A 25,617-nucleotide genomic window follows, 5' to 3' on the forward strand; every position below is an offset into this window, starting at 1 on the left:
AAATGGCCAATGAAATTTAATGTGCATAAATGTAAATGCACATTGGAAAAAATAACCCCAACTATATATACAATATGATGGGGGCTAATTTAGCTACAACTAATCAGGAGAAAGATCTTGGAGTCATCATGGATAGTTTTCTGAAGACGTCCACGCAGTGTGCAGCGGCAGTCAAAAAAGCAAACAGGATGTTAGGAATCATTGAAAAAGGGATAGAGAATAAGACAGAGAATATCTTATCGCCCTTGTATAAATGCATGGTATGCCCACATCTTGAATACTGCATACAGATGTGGTCCCCTCATCTCAAAAAAGATATACTGGCATTAGAAAAGTTTCAGAAAAGGGCAACTAAAATGATTAGGGGTTTGGAACGGGTCCTATATGAGGAGAAATGAAAGAGGCAAGGACTTTTCAGCTTGGAAAAGAGGAGACTAAGGGGGATTTGATAGAGTTATATAAAATCATGAGAGGTGTGAAGAAAGTGAATAAGGAAAAGTTATTTATTTGTTCCCATTATATAAGAACTAGGGGGCACCAAATGAAATGAATGGGTAGCAGGTTTAAAACAAATAAAAGGAAGTTGTTCTTCACTCAGTACACAGTCAACCTGTGGAACTCCTTGCCTGAGGAGGTTATGAAGGCTAGGACTGTAACAGGGTTTAAAAGAGAATTGGATAAATTCATGGGGGTTAAGTCCATTAATGGCTATTAGCCAGGATGGGTAAGGAATGCTATCCCTAGCCTCTGTTTGTCAGAGGGTGGAGATGGATGGCAGGAGAGAGATCACTAGATCATTACCTGTTAAATTCACTCCCTCTGGGGCACCTGGCACTGTCGGCAGACAGGATACTGGGCTGGATTGACCTTTGGTCTGACCCAGTATGGCCATTCTTATGTTTTTATAGATTTTACTGTTACAATTGAAAATAAAAAATATACTGTACAGCATGCTTCACTATGATAGTAGGTATTCTTTAGTTATCCATCTGTACTACCAACACATACATATACGCCACCAATCCCAAGTTGTGTGTATTATTCCACAAGTATTTAAATTTTAAAACCTGATGTCAGTGTGATGCCGTTGCATATGTTGACATCGCTAAATAATTTCATACATAAGGATGTCACACATGACAGTATTATCGTGTTCCCAGACAATGTCATATGTAGTAATATCAGTTTAGTAAAATTATTTTAAACATTGGGAAAATCAACTAATTTTTCATGGGGCGATCTCTAAAATAGGATCAAAGCCTAATCAGAGTGGAGTTATGAAAGATAATCAACTTAATGTCATTGTTTTAGAAGCCTGTTTGATTGCGTATGACTAAAATATGGCTTTGATTTAAGTATAGTTTATAATGCAATTATTTCATAAAATGGACTAACATTTAATATTTTCTTGTTTGGAAGAACATATTTTAAGAAGTTAGGCTTTCAAACTTGGAAAAATGGCTCAGGAACATGCCTAATTACTATGTTTCAAAAGCATTTTGAATTAATATTTTTCTTAGGCACACTGTATCCTAAAAATATATTTACCTGACCGTGTGTGACATTTTAGATGGAATCATTTACAACTGATTGAGTAAATAAAAGTGCTATGCTAAAGATTTACCTGAATAGACCCCTTATTTCAGGTAAGTAATTCCCTTTCTAAAAATTAACTACACACACATTTACATGATAGATTATCATCATAGCTCCTGCCCAGCCATTTCAGTTTGTCATCTTAATAATATACAATTTTAAAAAGTGTCTAAATACATATAGACTGCAATGGTTTCGAAAGAGGTTTGTTGGGGGAAATAACTTTAAATTTCATGCATTTGTACACCGTGCTATTTCATAATGGTTATAATTTATACCAGTTTAATTTTTTTTACAGTTTCATGAAATACTAGTTTTTTATTTGTTGTAAATTTATATAATAATATAGATTCAAACCAGTTCAATAGCAGTGAAGATTTTTTTACATCAGTCAAGCGACTATAAAATTTTATTTCCACCCTATTCTGTGAACATCATTCTGCACTAGCTTTGTATGAAGTGCAGTATAGGACCTGGATAACTAAAACAGACCTTCCCCCCCGCCAACACTGAAGCTTTTACTGTAACCTAGTCTATTGACTTGCTGCCAATCATTAAGTTGCATACATTTTTTGAGCATCTCTCAAAGGAAACCTGATTTCCCAACTCCTTACTTGGGATTTTGATCTTAAAAAAAAAAAAAAAAAAAAAAAGTCTGGGGGAGAAAACAACTGTGAGAATACAATTGTAGCTAGTGATTTTTAATCAATATGATAGTTCCATTAATTGAGACATGGAAACCAGTGCATACTGATCTGTTAAACAGGCTGCTCTTCAATATTTGTCACCCATTGGGCAACTTGTTTACAGTTTATTTTTAGTGATTTCATTTCCTTAAACACAGAAAACAGTCTTTTCAGAATGATGCAGTGTAGTCTTATGCTTTGTATTGGCAAAAATGCTGTATCAAAACAAATAACAGAATCTCTGCAAACAGCATGAAGAATTCTGCTTTTGGATTTCATATACATTTTATTTTCTATTTTGATTTATTTTTAAGCTAATTAAAATAAACTTAAAATATAAAACTGCTAATTGGTACAATAGATTGAAATTAGACCTCCATAAAGGCATCAGATTGTTAGTTACAAATACAATAAAGTTTTATTATGGCCTCAGTCCTACACAATGAGAGCAAAATGGGACTGAAATGCCAGGGGTGGTGCAGATCAGTATTTGCTAGTGCTATTGGTTAACTCACCTTCATAACCACAGTAGTTTAGCAAAACATAAGGTACTACTTCATTTTAAATACCTCCTTGTAATTGAAGGAGATTTGAACCTCCTTCCATATTGGTTCTCCTTGAAGGTCCAGCATAAACCTTGCTGATTTCAGTCAGCCATAAGATAGCTTGTAGAGTATCAGGAAATCAAAAGAATCAACATCAAAGAAAATTGCTGAACTAGGTGTTAGATGCAACCATTGATTTTTCTTCAACAATAGTAATGGGGGGAGTGAGGGGGAGAGGGGAACCCTCTGTCTGTCTGTCTCTCTCATTATATATATATATAGAGAGAGAGGGTTCCCCTCTCCCCCTCACTCCCCCCATTACTATTGTGTATATATATGTATATAATATGAAAAAATAAATCTCAGGACCAGAAAAAATTGTGCATCAGATTTTGAAAGCTTATGGATCATGGAAGTATAGTAACATTAACCATTAGAACTCTGGCATTTTTTCAAAATGCTAATCATGGATATTTAGAAGAACACAAACACCTTTTCCTAAAAGAAAAAAGTTAAGAAAACTCAACAGCATATTGCACTTTTGTCCCTTAATGGGCCATTTTAACCACTGCATATAATGCTGTGGACAGTGCAATGGCTAATTTCAGTATGCTTAAGCGTACCATACATGGAATCTTTGATGTGCAAAAATGGGAAGAGGGAAAACCACAGAAGTTGCTTTAAGGAAATATTTGGAATTCTACTGTTGTATACTACCGTTTATATTGATATGAATGAGCTCTGATGGTAACATTGCTATATATATATATAAACATGAATCACATTCTCAAACATGAATCACATTTCCAAATAAGGCACTTTGAGCGTTTATTTTATGATGATTTTATGATCCAACAAATGTTAAAAGAAAAGTTTGATTAAGTTACAGTAAAATGTGGTTAAAAATGAAAAAGCACATGGACAAAAATGAGGATTCTTCCCAATACGGTGTCGGGGGAGAGTAAGTTTAAGGTATTTATCAAGAAAAAAATACCTCTTAATGTCATTTCTAATATAAGATTTCCAGCATTACAAATGGTAAATATGTACTGAACATGTGCAAAATTCTTTAGACTGTGGAAGCTGATGTTCCCTAATGATCAGTACTCGTGCAAAGTGCTTCATATGAAGCTCTCTGCTGCTGATTACCAAGGGTTGAAGTGCCTGGCAAAGTAATATACATTTTTAATAAATTAATAAAACAAAGAAGAACTGGCACATAAATGTGTGAAGGACAAATTGAAATTATTTGTACTGTATTTATTGATTTTGATTGGTCCACAATAAGTGTGTGTGGTTTTTGTTTTTTTAAACTTTATTCCAGGAATCACGAGACAGTTCAAACATCCCCATGGCTTCAAGATCAGCACTTCAGCCTGACCAGAGCTGTATCCCAGATTTTTTGCCATTGCAAGCTGAGGCAGATACATCTTACAGGTCTATTCACAATAGATCCCATTCTCAGTCTTCATCCTATTCCTCTGCCCTCAACATCTCAGCCAGCACCAAAAGAACAATACAAAATGGCTTTTAAGATTTTGTATTAATTTTATGAGGAAAAAGTGTATAAATTTTAAATGATGCAATTAAAATGATATTTTATTGGGCTATCTTACCTTTGAATTGTGCTTTAACATGTGACACTAATTTTTACATTTGTTTGAAAACGGTGAGTTCATACATCCATGTTTCTGTACTTCTCACTCTGGTGTAGTGAAACAGTCCAGTTTTTTTGTTTGTTTTTTTAGTTTTATTTATCACAGTTGCTCATTTTTATGTAATATATTTTTAAATGTTAAAGAATGACACATTTTGGGTAATTTTCTTCAGACTTAAAAAAATCAATAAGCCATTTTAGTCTCTATCTATCAAAGTTGTTTCATACTTGTCTATTTTAAATCAGGACTGCAGTACTTTAATAGGATTGAGAGAGCTATTTGAAATGTATGCCAATGATTCCTGTCATTTCATGGCAGCCCTGCCATGGTTCACTGAGCCCCCTCTTCTCTCTTGTCAGCTCAACTGAAGACAAGCATTTAGTTGCAAACTTTAAGCAGGTTGTGCAAAACAGAAATGATGTGACTGCTTCTCCTCCTGCACAATAATGTCACTCCTGGTCAATGTGAGAAGGTCAGGTTGCTCCTACATGATACCACTTGCCCATTTGAACAAGTTAAGTTAACTGCTGAATCTGGTCCCTGCAGACGTTGAAAACTCATCCTTTTATCAAGTCTGCATTTGATGAGAAAGTAGAACAATTGTGCAGGGAGGATTTCTGATGACATGTTTATGTACTTTATAAGGACAGTTCCCAAACCAGTGTTGCAGGTAATATATTTAGTTTAAACTGAAATATTTTAAAGTAATGGCAGTTTTGACCTTCAAAATAGACTCCTTTTTTGTTGTTGTTGGTAGGACCCAAGAGTGACGCCCATCTTTGATGCTGACAGAATTTAAAGCAAAGCCATTGCCCTGCATTTTCTGCCTTGTAGCACACAAAAGTAAAATTGTATGTCAGGCCGAGATGTCGGGGAGCTGACAAGATGCCCCAGTGACATTTCAGCTGGAAAGAGCAAGTGTCTTGCAACCAAGTGGTCAAATATCAAATAATAGGTCAAGCAGGAAGGAGCTGAGTTCTAACCACAAAGAGGTTTCTGGTAACTTACTTGACAAGCTTTTGGGTGCTTTGTGGCTTGACAAAGTGATGTTCTGTTGGGTATCGCTCGACAGACTGTTCTTTATCGCCTTCAGAAGATCAGACATTGACATTGATTAAACTCTTTAACCCTTAAAGGTTACATTCTAGCACCTTGCATCATTGTGAGTGAAGAACAAAAGAAAATTTATAATATAGTATTTGTTTTTGTATTAATCACCAACTCCCTAGTGCTATTAACATTTGATGTGCTATGTAGTTTTTGACAAAGAGATTGAATGCAAAATCTATGTATTAGATTGTTTCTCATTGTGGACCAGTGATACATTATAAAAATAACATGGAATTTTTCATTTCTTGTGCTATGTTAAAAGTAACATTTGATGCTAAGAATTCTGACTACTGAAATGTTCTTTATTATTTTGCCTGGAAGATATTTGCTACAAAATACACACATTGTAAGAAAAATCATGCAAATTCCCATTTTCTCTTCAACCGAGGACTCTACTAGGTTAGAGAACTTTGAAACCCACAAGCAAGTTTTCAAGTATTTTTGATTTTCAAGTCCCTTATTTACATGTGCATCTGCAGGCACTTTGAGGTAGATCCACACAAATATAATATTTGAGCTGTTTTTATTTTCAAAAATACTGATATAAAAAGTGTCTTTTCTTTACGATGTGTTTGGCTTAGATTGCTCTATTCACTTCGTAAGACTCAGCTTCCCTCCTTCCTAACCATGACTATTCCGAGTAAAAGTATTGAAAATGCCTTACTTTTTTCTTATATATGTAATGTCAAAGGTCTTTTATACTTGCGTGTAGAGTGACATAATACTTTTCACTGAGCATTTGTTATATCTATGGTTTATATGCGTATGCTTACTTTTAAAAATAGTACCATTTGAGAGGTGTCCATCTGAGATACACTGTGCATAAACTCTTCGGTACATGAACTCATTAATGACTCAATAATCTGGATCATCAACAGGAAAATGCTGCTGCATTGCTCGTCAGGTTTATAAAAAAAGCTTTTGTGACCAAGTGAGAAATTCTAAAGGAGCAGAAAAGATCCTGCTTGGGCAGATCTCACCTAAGACGGTTGCAAAAAGAGAAGTTGCCTCCATGGCATTCCTTTCTTCCCCTTTCTGGGAACACTCTGGAACCCACTATGTTGGGACTCTATGCATTTGGAGGCAGTGAGAGGGGAAAAAACAAATTTCTCAAATACGTCCATCCATAGCCAATATCCTAGGTCTATAACAAGCTGATTGTAGGCCAGAATACAGGTCAGAAATGGCCCGGATAGTGGTGGATAAATGCTCGTTTGCCACCACAGATTTCATTTACAAGCTGCATTGCTACTATTTGATTCACTATTTACATGAAACTGCTAGGAGAGATTATGAGCCTGTGTGGTCTCAAATGCTAGCAATATGTAGATGACACCCCTCTCTGTTATTCGCATCATATGCAAACACCAACACTGCCCATTTATCCTGCAGCTGTGTGAGGAGGAGCTGGCTGAAGCAAGGTGGAGGTTATGCTGGTAGGCACAGGGAAACATTTTAAAGTGCTTCTCATCACTGTTCATATTTCTTTCAGTTGAGGATGCCAACAATGCCCCTCTGCCATGTGCATTGGCCAAACCGGACAGTCCCTACGTAAAAGAATAAATGGACACAAATCAGACATCAGGAATAGTAACATACAAAAGCCAGTAGGAGAACACTTTAATCTTCCTGGACAGTCTATAACAGATTTGAAAGTAGCTCTACTTGAACAAAAAAATTTCAGTAACAGACTTCAAAGAGAAACAGCAGAACTAAAATTCATTTGCAAATTTAATACCCTGATCGAATTGGCTCAGTCAGCACTGGTTCTCCACTTGTGAGGTAACTCCCTTCTCTTTATGTGTCAGTATATTTATGTTTGCATTGGTAATTTTCACTCCATTCATCTGAAGAAATGGGGTTTTTACCCACGAAAGCTTATGCTCAAATAAATCTGTTAGTCTTTAAGTTGCCAATTTCCTTTCTGTAAATTGTTAATGTACATTATGTATGTGTATTCTCTGGCAAGGTGCTCAGGTAGCATGATGATGGGTATGATGGTAGAACTGATCAGAAATATCTTCTGCACTCTAACCCCTCACATTTTGCAAATAATCCAGGTGACTGCTAATGACAGCATAGCTTCTGCAGCAGCCATGTGCCTATGGGGAGGAGCAGCACAGATGGGCTGACATTTCCCTACCCAACATATTCCCAGGATCCGCTTGCTCCCAACCCATAAGAAGCAATTTGAAGGACACTCTGCAAGGCTCATCTCAGCGAATTTCACAGTCCATACAATTGGTTGCAGGTATTGCCCTAGAAAGATACAATTTACCCCCAGGTGCTTCTATGCCATCTTTTTTCCTGGGTTTTTAGCCCCCTCCCCCCCTTGTATTTATTTATAAATGTACACTTGCAAGTTCAGCACAAGCTTTACTATTAGTCAAGATGATATATAATAATGGGAGTCCTCTCCAATGCTAGAAAAGACGTTGGAACTCTTCACCAAGTCAGATCCTTAAATAGTGAACTTGAGGTGACTCTCTTGTCTCAAGTGCTCTCAACTCTAAACTTTGTAATATGCAACCTCTTCATGAATTAGGTCAGTTTGTGCAGTTGATCACTTATATCAGCAGTTGATCATACTGCTATCCTGTCAGTGTTTACATTCTGTCTGTTTTCCATATGAACCTTTATGATCAATGGTATAACTTAGTTCACAGAAAATTATTTTATCTGACTTTTAAAGTATGAAGTTGCTTCATTGTTGTCAGTTATTTAGCTGTAAACAAGCCAGGTGTACTAGATTTTTTGCACTTTATGAGCACAGTTACTTCTGAATGTTGAAGCCTTTGTGAGATATTTCCATATAAAACTGAGGTTTTATTATACAAGAATCTGTCTGATACCATTTTAATACCCCAACCGTGCAACAGGATCTGCACAAGTGAATCCTTGTAACTGAATGGAGTCCTGTGGAACTCAGTGGCACTTTGCCATCGATTCCAGGGTCCTACATGGATCTACTTGCAGTATCCAGGACCATTGGGAATATAGTTCAAGGAATATTCTGTTTTATACAGTTTTATCTACTGTAGTCAAAGATGCTAATTTTTTTTTAAAAAGTTTTATTACTTTAGTCTTTAAACCAGTTCTTTATTGGTAATTCTCTGTGGCATTTCTGAAGTGCATTAGGCTACCATTTTTTATTTCAAGTGCCATATGACAGATAAAATGGCACAAGCAAATAAAAAGACTATACAGAAATTTCTTTAAAATTAGAATCATCTTCTTGAGAGAGAGGTCTGGATACAGGGGACAATTTTCATGTTCCCACTGTTTATTCACTGCTTGTATGTTTCCCCCTTCCCTTTTGCTTTTATACAACTCCATGGCATAGGTGTTAAATTGGTATTTTCCGTCTTACATCATCAGCATTTGTGTAGCTCTGTTATGTCTGTGATTCAGGGTTGGTTTGTTTGAAGTTCAATAAAAATCATGAATCAAGAAATAATATACTTCAGACTTAGTGTTTTTATATAATTTCTTAAACAATATTCAGCCATTTCAAATTATTTTTTTACCAATACATGGTAAAACAGTGATAATACCATGATTGTTACAGCTGCAAATTAACAATAAGCAGTAACAGAGGAAGCCTGATCCTGCAAACCCTTATGTAATGGGGTCGGCACCACCTTTCATGGGCACCCCCTTTTCTCTGGCTGACATACCTGCAATCAGTCTTTTCAAGGGGTGGCACCCACCACTCATGGGGAGCCCCTTTGGTTGGTGGGGTGTGAGCCTGCTTTTGCTTTTAGTTCTTACATCGGGGTGACACCCGCCTCTCGCAAGCACCACCAGCTGATAGTTCTCTTGCTGGATCTTCAGCATCTAAGCCCTCTGGGGTATACAGTCCCAAGTTCTTATCACAGCCCTGGTATGGGGCCGTAGTTCTTAGGCTTATTCCAGAGGAGCTGCCTTCTTCAACCACCCAGTCGGGGCCCATCTCAGTACCCGCAGCTGGTGGTGTTTCAGCAGGCCTCCCTGGGCTCAATCTTCATCCAGACCAGCAGGACCCATCTCGGTACCCTCACTGGCCTGCACAGGTTCGGTGCTCAGTCCCCTGGGCTCAACCTGTCCCCTCTCTGACCTTCCGCTGGTCCTGCTGCTTTTCCTGCCAGCCAGGCGCCCGGTCTTCAGCAGCCTTCCCTGGGCTTCAGTCCTGTCCACAGCGAGCTGCCCACAGTATTGCTGCTCCATCAGTCCATTCTCAAGCTCTACACTGCAGCTGAACTTCTCTGCTCTGCTGCTAGTCTTATATAGGGCCTTTCTGGCCCCAGACTGGCTGCTCCATAAGCCCCTCTGGCCACTCCTCTGCAGCCACTCTAGGCTGCGTGGAGGACTTCTTGCTGCTTTTTTCTGGGACAGGGTGATGCAGGGCCGCGAGGCCCTCTGAACCTAGTCCACCCTGCCACACCTTACTAACCTGAGTAGTGTATATCGATGCAAGTGAAGACTTGCAGGAAGAGGCACATGGATTGCATACTTTTAAAAATACATGCCTTTGGATCAAAGAAACAAATGTGGGGATGTATATTCATCTGCCGCCAAGTGCTCATCATGGCTAGTCACAAGTTTAAAGTTAAGCCAATGCTTTCCTGAATTGAAGGCACAGTGCTCAGCACTGGGCAGGACTCAGTCTATTCTGATTACTGCATAAAGTACTATTAAACTGTAAGATTCTGTTGGCACAGATTGAGGGCCAGTGCAGCACCTGATTCCATAACATGCCAGTAGCACATTTTATTTTTTATGTAATAAAAAGCCAGCTACAACCACTAAACCTTCATTCTTGTAATAGTTACTAATCCGGAAACTCCAAAAAGCAAAGAAATTCGGAGTTTAGTTTGAAACTCTGTTCTTCTTACCTCTTACCGGTATGTGGAGGTTAATAAAGGTAGAGTGACCTCATAAATATGATTATATATGTGTGTGTTGCAACATGTGAGCCACACTAGGTGAATCTTACTTTTAGTCTCCACTCTGAACTGATGTGCTGATGTGGGCTTAAGTCAGATGCTTAGAGGTATACATTTTGGAAACTGACCTTAATGAGTGTCATGCAGCTAAAACCCTGCAGTTGTTTTAAAATGTCAGGGGTTAATGTTATTTGAATGTAGTATTTGGTGGTTTAATTGAGTCATGCTTCATTGTCTTTTACTGCACATTAATGCCAATGAAACAATGATTGTTGACAGAGAGTCCTCTTCAGTGAAGCATCCACTGACACATTGTGCTTCTATATAGAACGATACTGCAGGAAAGCAAATGGTTTTACGCTGCTTGAAGAAGAATCTGATACAGTCTAAGTGATAACTAGCATTCACTATATTTCGTGAGGAACTATGGAGTAGGCTGTGCTTTCTACATAGCTCTTGACTCTGTATTTTCAGTCTGCCTTTTGAGCTAGTGATGGAGTTCACAGGATAATATTGGTGGGTTTTTCCTTAGTGAGAAGTGTGTTTGATACATTAATAAATAAACTTTGAAAAGTGAAAAGCAAACTTAGAATTCAGGTTGAATATAGGAGCGCCTTCTTGTAGCTTTTGTAAATTTGCCTTAGGTCTTGCCTGTGGCCTTTCATCTTGCTTCTTTAATGGACACAGACTAATTTGTCTTTTTTCACTATCCTCTTCCAATGCATAACTTATTTTCATCTATCATAACACCCTCACATGACATGGCAATGGAAGTTACTATGGCTAGGAAAGGTACTGAGAACACCACAATTTGGTGTTCACTGAGGCTACTCACCCCACTAAATATAGACTGGTGATGGAAGCAGGCCTGTTCAGGGGGGCTGAGTGCACATAAAGTGGCTCACAGATGAGCTCTCTGTGACCATCCAGACCTACTGAGGGAGTCAAGGATGGTCTAGCAATTAGAACTGGGGAAACTTGGGGTCTTTTTCTGGTTTAGTTACTATTTCACTGGGAGACCTCAGGCAAGTCACTTAGGCTGAAATTTTCAAATGTGGGTGTCTTAAGTCAGATAACTAATGAGTGGCCTGATTTTTCAGAAACGTTGGCCTCCCAGAACTTCCACTGGAGCAATGGGAGTGGAAACTGCTCAGCAACTCTGAAAATCCAGCTGCCTATGGATTTGGGGCCTAAATTTGGGTACCAATGTTTAAAGCTTTGGCCTTAACCCCTCTGCCTCAGTAAAATGGGGATAAATAATCCCCACGTTTCTAAAGGCCCTTGAGATGCTGGAATGAAAGTTATTGTAAAAGTGCAAAGTGCTATCATTTCATATACCAATGTGACTGTGTGGAATGACATGTAATGATACTTATGTAAATTCTATGAAGGTATGGAAGTTTTTCTACAAGGCACCTACAAGCTATTCTAAATGTTTGCTCTGGGTGGCTGAGGTACTATGAATATGTTTTAAATTTAAAGGATTAGATCCTTTTTAACTGGAGATATCAAATGAGATCTGCAGACTAATGCCTCTCTTTTGGAGAAGAGAAGACATCATTGCCGCTGAGATTTGGGCCCACTGAGAATAGTATAGTCCATTAGATAAGGTGCTGAATTCTGAGCTAAGAGAACTGGGTTCCACTCCCATTTCTTCTACTGGCAGAATACCTTGCAATGCCGGCTAAAAAAGTGCCATGCAAACACCTGTTCTCACTTTCTGGTGACATTGTAAATAAGAAGAGAGCAGTATGATTTACTGTAAATGTAAACAAACTTGTTTGTCTTACAATTGGCTGAACAAGAAGTAGGACTGAGTGGACTTGTAGGTCTAAGTTTTACATTATTTTGTTTTTGAGTGCAGTTATATAACCAAAAAAAATCTACATTTGTAAGTTGCACTTTCACGACAAAGAGATTGCACTACAGTACTTGTATGAGGTGAATTGAAAAGTACGATTTCTTTTGTTTATCATTTTTACAGTGCAAATATTTGTAATAAAAAATAAGCACTTTGATTTCAATTACAACACAGAATACAATATAGATGAAAATGTAGAAAAACATCCAAAATATTTAATACATTTCAGTTGGTATTCTATTGTTTAACAGTGCAATTAAAACTGTGATTAACTTTTTTGAGTTAATCACGTAAATTAACTGTGAGTAATTGACAGCCCTAGAAATAATGTAATCCTACCAAAAAAACCCTCAAGAATGATATTCTCTAGTCTGTTCTCCTGCAAACTACTGAATGCAAAAAATCTAATCAAATGGGAATAATTTATCCAGTTTTCTAAAGCACTTTTTGAGATCCTCAGATGAAAAGTTGTATATGTCTGCAAAGATTAACAACATTATTATTATTATTATTATTATTATTGAATGCTCTGCAGTCAGTGAGTGCATTCTGGTTTAGTTGAAAATGGAAATTGTCTCCAGTGTGAAACATTCCCCTGCACAATGGTGACTACATCAAATTCTTCATCAAGTATTTCTGGAGTATTTATGTCATTTGGGTTTGCATTTCTGCGTCTGAATGGTTGGATGATCAGAGCACTGGGATAGGGAAATTGATAAACATTAGTATGAGTACTGGGATGTTAGATCTGTTAGGATTCCAAACAAATTACTTAAAACCTAAGGGAGAACACCATGACTGATCTGATTTTAGATCTGTTTGCTATAAATTAAGATCAAAAGCTTCCAGTTTTCTACATAAGGAAAAATAAATAACCAGGTGTGATGTTTGGAGATCACCCAGACCAGCAAGGGGTTTTGTCACCACCTGCTCTGTAACCTTGCGTGTCTTTATGTTGGGCAGTTTTGGTTCAGACCCCGGACACCAGTAGCCTGTTCACAAGGCTATCACCGTGCAAAAGTTATGACCCTGGCTTCCACAAGCCTAGTTACTTCTTGCAGGATGACATCAGCAGCCCTTCAAGTTTAGAGTATCCCCAAATCCATCCTTCCTGAGTTCTTAACTATCAGACACACAAACTATCTCCCTCTGGTTTGGCACCCCAAAGGCAGGAAACCAGCCACCCCCACCCCACCCCCGTCACCTCACTTTGGCTCCCACACTCCACATAGTTTGCACAACAGAGAACTGCTTGGGTTAAAAATAAACAAAATGATTAGTAAATAGAGAAACCACAGATTCCAAGATGAAGTAGTACGGGAAAGCAAACAGATACAAGTTACACAAACTCAACCTCAGGCTTTACACTTCTATATTAGATAAAATCCTTTATCTAATGCAAGTTACCTATTGCTTTTGAACAGTTTCCCAGCTTACCCCTAGCCAGTGTTTCACAGACAGCCATTGCCAAGTAGCTGTCCCTCAGTTTCTGGATGCAAAACTTCAGACACAAGGCTGCTTTTAAAAGGCTTTTTTTCTCTCCCCCTCCCCCCACCTTAGTCCATATTGACTCATGTTTATTCACAGTGTAGAAACCTTTTGATTGGAGAGCTGGGGTGTCTCAATGTCTTTCCATTATCTCTTCCCACTGGACAGCAGTTACTTGGAACTGGTTTCGTGTAAACACCTGTCTGGGGATGTGTCCCTCCCTGCTGTGAGGTATAATGGAAATTGCAGTACAGGTTATGGGCCCAGTTTTTGATATACGTAAATACATAGATTCACAACCAGAGTCTGTATGAACAGCTCCAAATGACCATCCAGTTCAGAACATTACAATATTTCATAAAAGACCTTTGTCAGTTTCATTTTTATATTACTGTAATACAGTGTGCAAAGAATTGGTTCAACTGTTCATATTTGGGGTTTAAACCTTTTGTTCTCCCTTTGGGCATGTGGACCGTGATACGTTAACTGATGCACTCTCCATTTATTCTGCAGTAGGAATTTGTGTGCATCTTTCTCCTACAGTCCCCTGTGGATGGAAGGTCCTGACCAGGCTGTGAAAGGATAAGGCTTCATGAGTCATGTAATGCCATTCTCTTCAAAAGGAAAATTAGGTTCCTTCCACTCCCACAGACAGCTAGTTTTACAGTGGGCCAAGCAGAACCAGAAGATTTTTCCTATTTCAAAAAAGCTGTTTCTCTCTCACGTACACACACAGCATGACTTCCCAAAGGGTACAGATTAAACAGTTGGGGTTATTTGAAAAAGTGTCTGAAGTCCTCCTCCTAGTGAGAAAGAATTGCTCTATAAAGATTTATAATTTGAAAGGGAGGAGTTTCTCCTTTTGGACAAAAAGACTTAGATTCTTTTAATAACTGAAATGGCTTCTACCTATGTCTGAGTCTGTGAGAACCTCTCAAAAAGTTCACAGTAGTTACAGTTCACCACATGAACTAGTAGAATACAAACTTATTTCTTTGAGCAGCTGCTACTCATCTTTCATGTTCATTAAAACATTTGGGCACTTGAAATCCAATTTAGAGATGGTGGATGTTATAGACATATCCTGGGCCTCTCTTTAGATTAACTCAGGAAAGCTAGTTGTAAATCTTGGTGCCACTAAGCTGAGATCAATGGAGTAACTCTGGTTCGACAGTGGTGTAACTGACATTAGAATTTGGGCCATTATCCTCAGGAAAGTGTTCACAGAAATGTCTGCCAAGTTTTCATGCTGCTTTCCTTATCCTCGGTTATCTGTTTAGTTTTCTACTTCTCATTTTCTTCCTATCTGCTCCATTCCTTTTTCTCCCTCTCCACATCTCTTTTCTTTTCACTCTCAGGCCTTTGCCTCGGCTCTCCCCTCCCCCCCCCCCCGACTCTTCATTTTTTTCTCCTCCCTCTTTTCCAAAATGAACACTAATGTAGTAAGAAGAGAGGAAGATAGTTCCAATGTGCGAATCCTTCCACATTCTCCAAACTGATCGTATCACAGAGCAGAGGTTGAAATATCCTGTGAGGAGTGTGATCTTGCCAAAATGTATCACAGACCTGACTCCCTAATGGTTCATGTTCTCGCTGGCGTATAATAAATCAAATCTAAGTCATCTTTTAATATATTTTTCCACCTGACCTGCCTCATTTGAAATTTAAACTCTTAGCTGGGATTCAGCTACAAGATCCAAGTTGCATTTGTTTGGCCAAATTTTCTCTTAGTTACCTCACTGTAAACCCATTTACTTCAAATAGCTGTCTGATAATGTTGTAATAGAATTTCAGATCGGATGAACTTTTGGTAACTTGTCTAAGCTCATTTCTAAACAAGTGGTCTATTTGTTGATATTGTGAAGTACCTTGTTGAAAAGATTTATGTTCTTCCTCAGAAGATACCATTACTCCTCCATCATTACACAAGTTAATTAAAAAAAAAGTAAATAAAATATTTGCATATGAACCAGAAATTGAAAAAATGGGTGCCTAGATTTAAGTGAAAGTAGTAGAAAAATGGAAATAATAAATTCAGTTCATGGAGTTGACAGAGTATTGTATACAGCAGAGGTTCTCAAACTTTTTTTTTTGTTCACAGACCACTTGAAAATTGCTGAGGGTCTCGGCGGACTACTTAATGATCTTTCCAAGTGTTGTTTGTGCTGTTAGCTAACTATTGTAAAGCGCTTTGGATAAAAGCGCTATATAAAAAAAACTATATAATAATTAAAGGTTTTCTGTTCTAGAAATAAAAGCATGCATCTCATATTTTAATATCAGTAGTCTTACCTTTCTAATGTGATGGATGTGCCCTGTCTCCTCCGCCGCAGCAGCCCCCAAGCTGGGGCTAGGAAGGACAGGGGGTCTCCCCTGCCATGGCAGCCACAGAGCTGGGGCTGCGAAGGAGGGCCATCTGTCCCCGGCAGCCACAGCCTTGGAGCAGGAGAAAGTCGCCTCTTTCTCTGGCCATCACAGCCCTGCACATCCCAAATTCCCCTCACCCTCTCTTCTCACCCCACTGCCCCCTCCCACCTACCCCGTTATCCCCCCAAGGCCAGCACATCACTTTACAAGTACGTCTTCTCCAGGGTCCAGGCACCTAATTAGTGGAGCCACGCCTGCACGGCTCCACTAATTAGGTGGGTGGCCTTTCATTTTTTTGTGTGCAGCTGTCCAGGCGCCCGCCTTAGTGGGAGCTATCCATGGACCATCTGAATGGAGCGTGGTCCACAGTTTGAGTGATGCGATGCTAGAGGTATGTGATGCTACAGGTAAGACAATCAGTCAAATGAGAAATTATAAAGGTAACCAAGAGATTTTAAAATATATGCGGTCTACATGCATAGCCAAATATAACGCTCTCTCTTTTGGAAAAGTGGACAGGGATTGAAACGTCCTGAAATTCTCTCCCTAAAGTGATTATTCTCCCTGAGAGAATGAAAGACTTTAAAGGATTTTAGGCACTGCTCCTGATTTATAAAGATTAGGTCATCCATTTGGGGAACTGTAAAATAACCAAGTGACTGAGGTCAGCAGTCCCATGACTCAAATGCCAAATCACAGGCATCAAATAATAAAATGAATAGTTGCAGCAAACAGTTTGGAAAGAAGCCAGGAGCTAAAATTTTAACAAACGGTTCATCAAACAATTAAGAACAGCAAACAAATTTGCAGAATCTTTAACCTGTTTGCAGATAATTTGTGAATATAAAGAGGCACTAAATTAGCCAAATAAATGATTCACCAGGAATTGTTTTCCTAGCTCTACCTATGACCTTACATATTTAATTTAATAAAAAGGATGAAGTGGAAATATTTAGCCAAAGTACATGAGCAACAATCTATGCCACATATGTATGAATAGGAGGGCAGAGCTAGGGCTGTTTGTGGAATATTAACTCTGAATTCCAGACTTTCAAACATTCGGTTTTTTGGTAAATTTCTATTGTTTAGAATTTTAACTGGCTTTTAAATGTTTTTGCTAATAAGGTTGATAGCAGAAACATTTGATATGACTTGAGAAGCTTAAAGACATATTAAAGCAGATTTTTTCTGGGAATAGAAGCCTTTGTGTAGTTAAGAATTAGTATTGTATTTATCTCCTTTCCTTTTCAAAGTCAAAGAAGTATAAGAACACGGGGGACATTTTAAAAAGAATTCTGTTATCTTCATATTATTGGCTAAATGGGATGTCTTTACACTTGTTAGAAAGACACTCTAGAAGTAAGTGGTGAACAAGAATGGATAATTTAACACATGGATAAAAGTGGAATTTATAGAAACTGCTGATGTTCAGAAAATGAAAGGGCTGATAATAGCAATTAATGATCGTGAAGTCTGCTACTCTGTTCTGTGAGACTTTAAAACCATTTCTAAAAAGGGGAGAAGATTAAAATACATATTGATTGGCTGATGGGCAAAAGGTAAGGTTTAAAAGCAAAGAATTGACCAATATGTATTATATTAATTAAGTTCTTCTCATCATTGTGAATAAACAAGAGCGGATAACCTGCATCTGTAAATTCCTGAATTGATTCCAGATTGAGTGTACTTCAAAGATCTAATGCCATGTAAGCTGGAAATCTCCTTCAGAAGGAGATTTTCTGCTGCACAGTTTACCTCCTAATTTTGTTTTGTTTTGTTTTACTTAGTTAGCACGTATGTAGTGCGTTGTGGCAGAAGTGATGTGATATAATAGCAGGCTTAGAAATCTGAAAGTTTGCCAGAAAAAATCCACTTGCTAACCAACTTCCCTCCCATGAACACATATGAACAGGAAAAGCCACATCTGCTGGAAGTCAGAAATGAAAAGGTGAAGATGGGTGAGGGATAAGCCTGCAATTGTGGAGTCGGCAAGGAATTTCTGAGATTTGGGGATAGGGTAGGACTCCAGAGTCAGGACTCATAAAATATCTATAGATAAGAAAGAGAGAGTCACTTCATGGGTGAAATCCTGGCCCCATTGAAGTGAATGGGAGTTTTGCCTTTAACTTCATTGGGGCCAGTGTTAAAACCTATGACTATTAGGAGACTGAACTGATGACATGTCTGGTAGAATGCTCAATGCTTTCAGGTATGTTACCAAGTCAACAGTTGCTTCTCAACATTTCTCCTCTTCCGGGAGTGAGTAGTACCCATGATTTTATTATTAGCCAGAGCCCCATTAGAAGAATGAGAGAACTATGGCACGAAAACGTTTTAAAATACTTGTCTAAGGTCAAATACCTGTGATAATGTGATGAAAAGAAAACAAGTCTCCTGCCTCTCAGCTGCCTGCTTTTAATCACTGGTCCCCAACTGCCCCTGTTCATAGCTATGTTTCAGAGTAACAGCCGTTTTAGTCTGTATTCACAAAAAGAAAAGGAGTACTTGTGGCACCTTAGAGACTAACTAATTTATTTGAGCATAAGCTTTCGTGAGCTACAGCTGCATCCGATGAAGTGAGCTGTAGCTCACAAAAGCTTATGCTCAAAATTGTTTAGTCTCTAAGGTGCCACAAGTACTCCTTTTCTTTTTGTTCATAGCTATGTATCTTTAGATGTAAAAATAGCACTGGGAAAATTCGATGGAGAGTGGCATATTGGTTGCCTCATGTGAGGCCACTGCTCCAGGGCCATTTGGAGGCCACTGCTTATAAAACTTGCTGGGGGAGGAGGGGCAAGTATCATTGTAATTCTTCCCCCCTTCCTTCTTTCTAACCTCTCTCTTTGCTGCTGCTGTTCCTGGAGGGCTGACGTTTGAGTCTTTCCTGTTGTGTGGCAGTGTGCCAGCAAAAAGGATGCTGCTGAAGAAGTGGCAAAGCCAGCAGGAGAGAATGGATCACTTCTTGTAGCCAGATGAAGGCACCCAAAGAGGATGCCTGGACTCTGAAAACTCAGGCCTCAAGTAGCTGGATGCCTTTAAATTCAGCCCATGTCCAAGATTTTAGTCCATTCAAAACTGCATAGGTGACTCATTAGTAATGCACATCCCTTATCTACACCAGGGAAAAAATGCAAATATTTCCCACTTTTGCTATCACCAGTTCCGCTCTGCAGTTACCAACACAGGGAGATCTAGTGTAGATGGCCCATAGGCTGCCACCAGCATTAAAAGCACTGTGAGACTTAAGCCTATTCAGTGCAGAGCTAATAGGAATGTTGATTATAATACTGGTAATGGTGTAGACAAGGCCAGAGCTGCTCCTTCCAACATAGTTTCTTTCTCCGTCTCATGGTGGAATGGGTTGCAGGTGTACTGAACTCCAAGCTCGCACTTTTTGTGGTAGCTGGTGCGTCGGATAGATATGATATAGCAGATACTTTACCTCTGAGCGCTGGTCTCCTACCCTCTTTACTTCTGAGTGGCATACTGACCTGGTCATCCCTTCTGCCTCACCCAGAAACTTTTCTGGTTAGGCCTTGACCAGTTTTGCAATCTTCAGTGCATTGAGACAGCTTCCCACTTAGGTAAAACCATCCGTCTCATTCAGCTAGTGTCTTTCATGTCTCCCCTCTACTCTCTGAAATGCTGTCTCTGATTACTCCAGCTCTTATTGTTGTGGTAATGGTGAGGCCAAAATGAACAGACGCCTTAGCTAACTGACACCCTGGCTAGTCATTTCTTGCATTCCTATCACATTTTCAGACAGCAGTGCTATATCAGCTACACAGTCTCTCACTTGTTTCCCTTTGTTTCCATCTGAAGCCCTCATTAGAGTGTTCAATTGATTTCTGCTGCTGCATCACCCAGTCAATTGCAACAGTGCACAGTGCGAGGTAAAAAGATGCCATCCTGGTTGTACTCTAGCTTCTCTGTAAACCATTCAGGATTCCCTGCTGTTTGTTTTCACACAGTGTTCAACTCTGTTTTGCAGGCTCCTGGTGAAGCTGATGATCTCCATAGCAAAGTTGCACTGGTAGAGAAATCTCCACAGTGATGCTTTGTGCATCCTGTCCAAGCTCTCTGGAAAACTGAAGAAATGGATTATCATTCTATTTTCAGTATTTAGCACTGCTCAGTAATATGTCAGAATATATCAGGGAAGAGAGACTCATATAGCTTCTCAAATGCCTCAATTCACAAATTAGCATTCCTACTTCATAAAAAAAAAGGCTGATTGTATTACTGATAAAATAGCAGCCTGCGTTAAACGGTGTCTTTCACCGACAGAGCCAAATACCAATATTCACTGAGTCTTACAACACCAATGTGAGATAGAGAAGTACTAATATCCCCATTATACAGACACGGAAACTGAGGTGCAGAGAAGGTAAGTGACTTGCCCAAGATGTTAGTCAGTGGCAAAGTTGAAAATAGAACCTAGGTGTCTTGACTTGCAGTCCCCTTCTCAAGGCACTAATCCACATTTTTCTTCTCTATTATTATATAGTATGCTGTGTACTTACTAATATAATTTATCTGTCTCTACTTGGAGTCCACCATCCTACTGTCTATGGCTGGGGTTTTCAAAGCAGTCTAAGGAAGTTAATGTCCAAAATCCATTTAATTTCAATGGGAACTGAGTGTGTAACTCCATTACACTCTTTTGAAAATCCCAGCTTAGCTGCCAAATAAAATTTAGGACCCTGTCCTGGTAACCTTTGCAAATTCATATTGTTTCACTTACTTCAGAGGTACCAGCTATGTGATAAGAGTTGTAGGGTCAGGTTCTTAAAGTAGTGTTATGTCTGAAAATGGACCAGATTCTCTACTGCTGCTTTGTTCTAAACTACTTTCTAAGTGGGGTCATTCTTGATGTGTCCTTTCTACTGCTGCAGTACAGGGGATTTCCTGTCAAACTCATCAGCAGGCTTTGGTGGAAAACCCATACATAATTTAGACTTGTATGATAAACTGCCTGAAAATGATGACTGGATAAATATTTTTGCTTGTGAGCAAAGTGCATATACTTGCCCTTTAAATCCACTTCTAAAATTGGCACCATTTTTGTTTTGGTTTTTTTCTTTCTGTCACATTAAGAAGTGTCCTGTGCTGCGAGTGTCTGTCAAGTTTCCCCTCGTAGTGGAAACATGCTGCAGCTTGTGCCACCGGAGACATTTAGGCGTATTGTATCCAAATCTCACTTCCACTGAAGATGTATAGCTGCAGCGCTTCAGCCTAATGCAGTGAATAATTAGGAGCAATGACAAGGAAATCTAGCAAATTACTAAAACCAACCAGGAGTAGAAATCAGTGCTCATGATTTATTTATGTATTTGGTACCTTGCATTTGAGGGACACGATACCTGGGGCTAAATCCTCTTGGTGGCTAGGTAGGCGTACAAGTCAGGAAAATGAAACAGAGAGTGCAGGGATCAGTCATGACAGTTATAGGCTGCTCCTCTTTGGAAGAGGTAGGGCATGCGCTGAATCAAGGGGACTTCTGAGAGGGATTGTGCTGAGGGAAACACAGTTCTTCCCTGAGCTCTTACACAGGGGGAAACTACAGCCACTTCACCATCATGTTTGCTTTCTGCTGCCTGGCTAGCTCCCATGGTCTCATCTCCCCCATCTTCTAGGGTGTTCGCTCTAGGACAGAGCAGACCTCCACTTTGAATATCCATGCAGCAGCCAGACACACACTGATCCTTGGTGTGCATGCATAGTGCACGCCTTGAGTGCATGCAGTAGTGTGCCTGCCATGGTGTGCCGAGAGTGTATTAGCCCATGCAGATTGAGCACAAGGGGTGTGGTTTGAACAGAAAGAGGAGCACGGATCCAGAATCCAGTGAGGGGACACATGGTCCTTCATTACAAGAGCAAGATGGCACCAAAAGCAGCAAGCACTTTGCTCCAGAAGAAAGCAACATTAACAAGGTTTTGGCAGTATAGTGCAGTGGCTTCCCGGATGACTGTAGCCCATTCAGGAGTCTGATTTGCCTTGTGTACCCCTCCCAAGTTTCACCTCACATTAAAACTACTTGCTTACAAAATCAGACATAAAAAACCCATAAGTGTCACAGCCACGCTATTGCTGAAAAATTGATGGCTTTCTCATTTTTATCATACAATTATAAAATAAATCAATTGGAATATAAATATTGTACCTACACTTCAGTATATAGAGCAGTAGAAAGAAGTCATTGTCTGTATGAAATTTGACTTTGGTAATGCTTTTTACGTAGCCTGTTGTACAACTGGGCAAATATCTAGATGAGTTGATGTACCCCCGGGAGACCTCTGCCAACCCCCAGGGGTACATGTACTGGGGTAGTGAACAGGCTCAACGTGTGTCATTTCAGTCTCTGATGGCAGGATTTCCGTGGCACTGGATGCATCTGACAACATATTTGGGCACATACTATACTGCTGGCCACATTGCACAGCAGGATTTGGCTATTAGTGTGTTTATAGCCACACTTATACAGAACAACTCAGCAGAAATTTTCAATTCTAGAGCCCTAATTCCTACGTATCTTTATAGAGCAGTGGTTCCCAAACTTGTTCTGCCGCTTGTGCAGGGAAAGCCCCGGGCAGGCCGGGCCGGTTTGTTTACCTGCCGTGTCTGCAGGTTCAGCTGATCGCGGCTCCCAGTGGCCGCGGTTTGACGCTCCAGGCCAATGGGAGCTGCTGGAAGTAGCGGCCAGTATGTTCCTCTGCCCACGCAGCTTCCAGCAGCCAGACACAAAGTCTTTTCACATTTACAGTGGTTTTACACCGCTGTAAGCCCATTGACTTGAACTGAGCTACTTCTTGGGTTACATTGATATAAGAGCAAAGAGAATTGGATCCTCAGTACTTTGAGTAGAATTTTCAAAAGTGCTCAAGGTTGGAACAACTGTACTCCTGTTGGAGTCAAAGGAAGAAGAAAACTGAGTGTTTCTAAGTTTATTCAGAGATAAGCATCTACAGACAGAGATACGGGTCATGCACCCTACTCCTGAAAATGTACTTATGAAGGTGAATTTTCTTCATCTGCATTAGTTTCTCCTGTAGATGAATTATGGATGCTCTGGGAGGGGCCTGCTACAGTCAGTACCATCCAGGTAATCAGCATTTTCAGACTCTCAAGATCCATTCAGTAAGCTCAAGTGGCAGAGGATAAAATGTTATCTTCTGAGTGTTCCTTCAGTATTTCCTGTTTCCTCCCCACATATTCCCCATAAGGCTTTCTATGGTAACCAGGCCAGCAGGGTTGAGCATAGCATCATAGTCAATAGACCATCAGCGCCACTCTTGATTTCATCAAAAGGAGAGGCACTTGAGCAATATCAGGGCTATATATAGTTCTCTCAATTCCTGCCAGCCTTGCTAACCCTTCTGTCCTAGGAAGCTACTGAGAGAGAAACAAGGAACGCCACAACGTCACCTTTACAACCGCTTTTCAGTGCAGAACCACACTCTGACTTAGACTACTGGGCATTATACAGTGGCCATTATTCTGAGATAATTAGATAGAATTCAACATTTATATTACAGTAGCACTTAAGACACCTTAGCCAGGTTGGGGTCCCCTCATGTTAGTCACTGTACAAACAAGGCAAAAGACCGTGCCTGCCCCAAAGAACTTGCCATGCTTAAAAAGTTTCTAGTTTTTCTTTAGATGAAGAGTTCTAGGGAGGACTGCAAATACTGAGGCAATGTTAATAATGCAACTGAAAAGTTTTGAAGTGTAATCACTGTATTATAGAGCCGTCACCCAAAAATGTTTCAAATAAAAACTCTATGTGTATGAAATCATACGGGCTGTGTATTGCTTGGATAGATCTTGGAGATAAGATAAATAATATTAAATTCCACTTGCAAACAGAATTCCATAGTATTCTGCATAATCATCCAAAACACTAAAACTTGAAACAGTAGATACATACCAATTAGGATTATCTGGAGCATGAGACTGATTCAGTGTGCCAGTGTCTGAGACTGCCGCTGGGAGAGAAGTGGCCATGAACATATGGCCAGAATTTCAGATTGAAATCCAAACTCAGGTGCAGGAGGGAGAGTTCTTTGACCTTGTGAAGAAAGCACTGAGGTGTCTCGGTTCTCAGGCCGCTGCCCATTGTTCTGCCTGAGATCCGAAATAGGCTCCATTTGCCGGGGTTCATGGCCCAGTGTAGAGTAAACAGGTGTCTGCCAGATGATTCACCCAACTGTAGTTACGCACAGTAAGTGCAAATGTTTAATTAATCAAGCCTCTTGTCCTTATTATCCCTACACTGGGTTTCACTGATAATGACCCAAAGGAACATTCTGCTTCTGTGTGTGAGTTTTATATATTTTATTTACAAGGTTGTCACTTGTTCATCTGATTTTCCTTTCCTAGCCGGGAGAAAAATATGCCTGGTTTCCTTTATAATCAAAAAATATGGCTGCCCAAAACTCTAAATCAGAGATGGTTAAAAAGGTTTTCTTGTGCTTGCTCAAATAATTCCTTTAATCTCTTAAATTCGAATAACTTAAAACCCAATGCCTCCTTAGCCTTGCATTATACATGGTACAAATATTTATCTAGATTCTTATTAAAACTAATGAGCTTTATGGATCGGAAAAGAGAACAAAGGCAGGCCCAGCCAGTTATAAAGGGTTAAATTTTGGAACAATGCCTGGAGAACAACAATGGCATTCAGGCCTAATTCATTGACAATGATACAGCTACCCCCCAAAGCCAATCTGTGGAAAGAAAGTGTTAAGTAGGATATTGTTTGCATTAAGGGGCTGAATTTTCCACTGGGTAATCATCAGTGAAACCCAGCGAAGGGCAAATGAGGATGGCAGGCCTGATTAATTAAACATGTGTTCCAGTGCTAAAAGCAAGACTTATGCTATTGGTTTTACAAGAGTCATTGATATTAATACCGCTGGCAGAAATTGTGAACTGCTGTTCAGTGAATCCATTTTTCACAGCAAAACTGGTGTTAAATGTACCAGTCAGGGGTTGCAGAAATACTACTATATCTCTCCAAATGTTACCCATTTTATACAGTAGCGTGCTGCTATTACACGTTCCACTGTCCTAATTTCCATTATAAGCTCCAATTTCTAAGGCTTTTTAATTTGGCTGTAAATTCAATTTGGACTGAAACTTGGCATATACAGATCTCAATTCAAGATGTGTTTGTTATTTGTGTGTGTGTGTGTGTGTGGTGTATAATCTTTTAAATAAGTCAAAAGAAACATAAAACAGTTCAGGCACTTGCAAGTTACTACAAAATGTTAACATAGCTCACAGTTTTACGCCCATCTATAAATTACGTTTTGCTAAATTGAAATGGTGCAGAAAAGTACCTCTGTGCATAAGGATTGGGACAAGCTGAAATTGGGGGA

At 39.4% G+C, this 25,617-nt stretch overlaps 1 protein-coding gene across 6 annotated transcripts in view; it reads left to right on the top strand.

The window, feature by feature from the left end:
* CCDC171 (coiled-coil domain containing 171) overlaps positions 1-16,106 on the top strand; it is a 238,783-nt gene extending 222,677 nt beyond the window's left edge. For 4 of the 6 annotated variants that reach the window (XM_077817681.1, XM_077817683.1, XM_077817682.1 and 1 more), the window contains exon 26: positions 4,152-9,017. In XM_077817681.1, the coding sequence (XP_077673807.1) occupies positions 4,152-4,361 (210 nt within the window). In that variant the 3' untranslated portion in view covers positions 4,362-9,017. Of the gene's footprint in view, positions 1-4,151; positions 9,018-15,970 lie in introns of those variants that run through there. The other 2 variants (XR_013346211.1, XR_013346212.1) reach the window with 2 other exon arrangements.
* Positions 16,107-25,617: the final 9,511 nt, after the last annotated feature.

This window comes from Eretmochelys imbricata, chromosome 5 (genome assembly GCF_965152235.1).
Source record: "Eretmochelys imbricata isolate rEreImb1 chromosome 5, rEreImb1.hap1, whole genome shotgun sequence".
NCBI lineage: Eukaryota > Metazoa > Chordata > Testudines > Cheloniidae > Eretmochelys > Eretmochelys imbricata.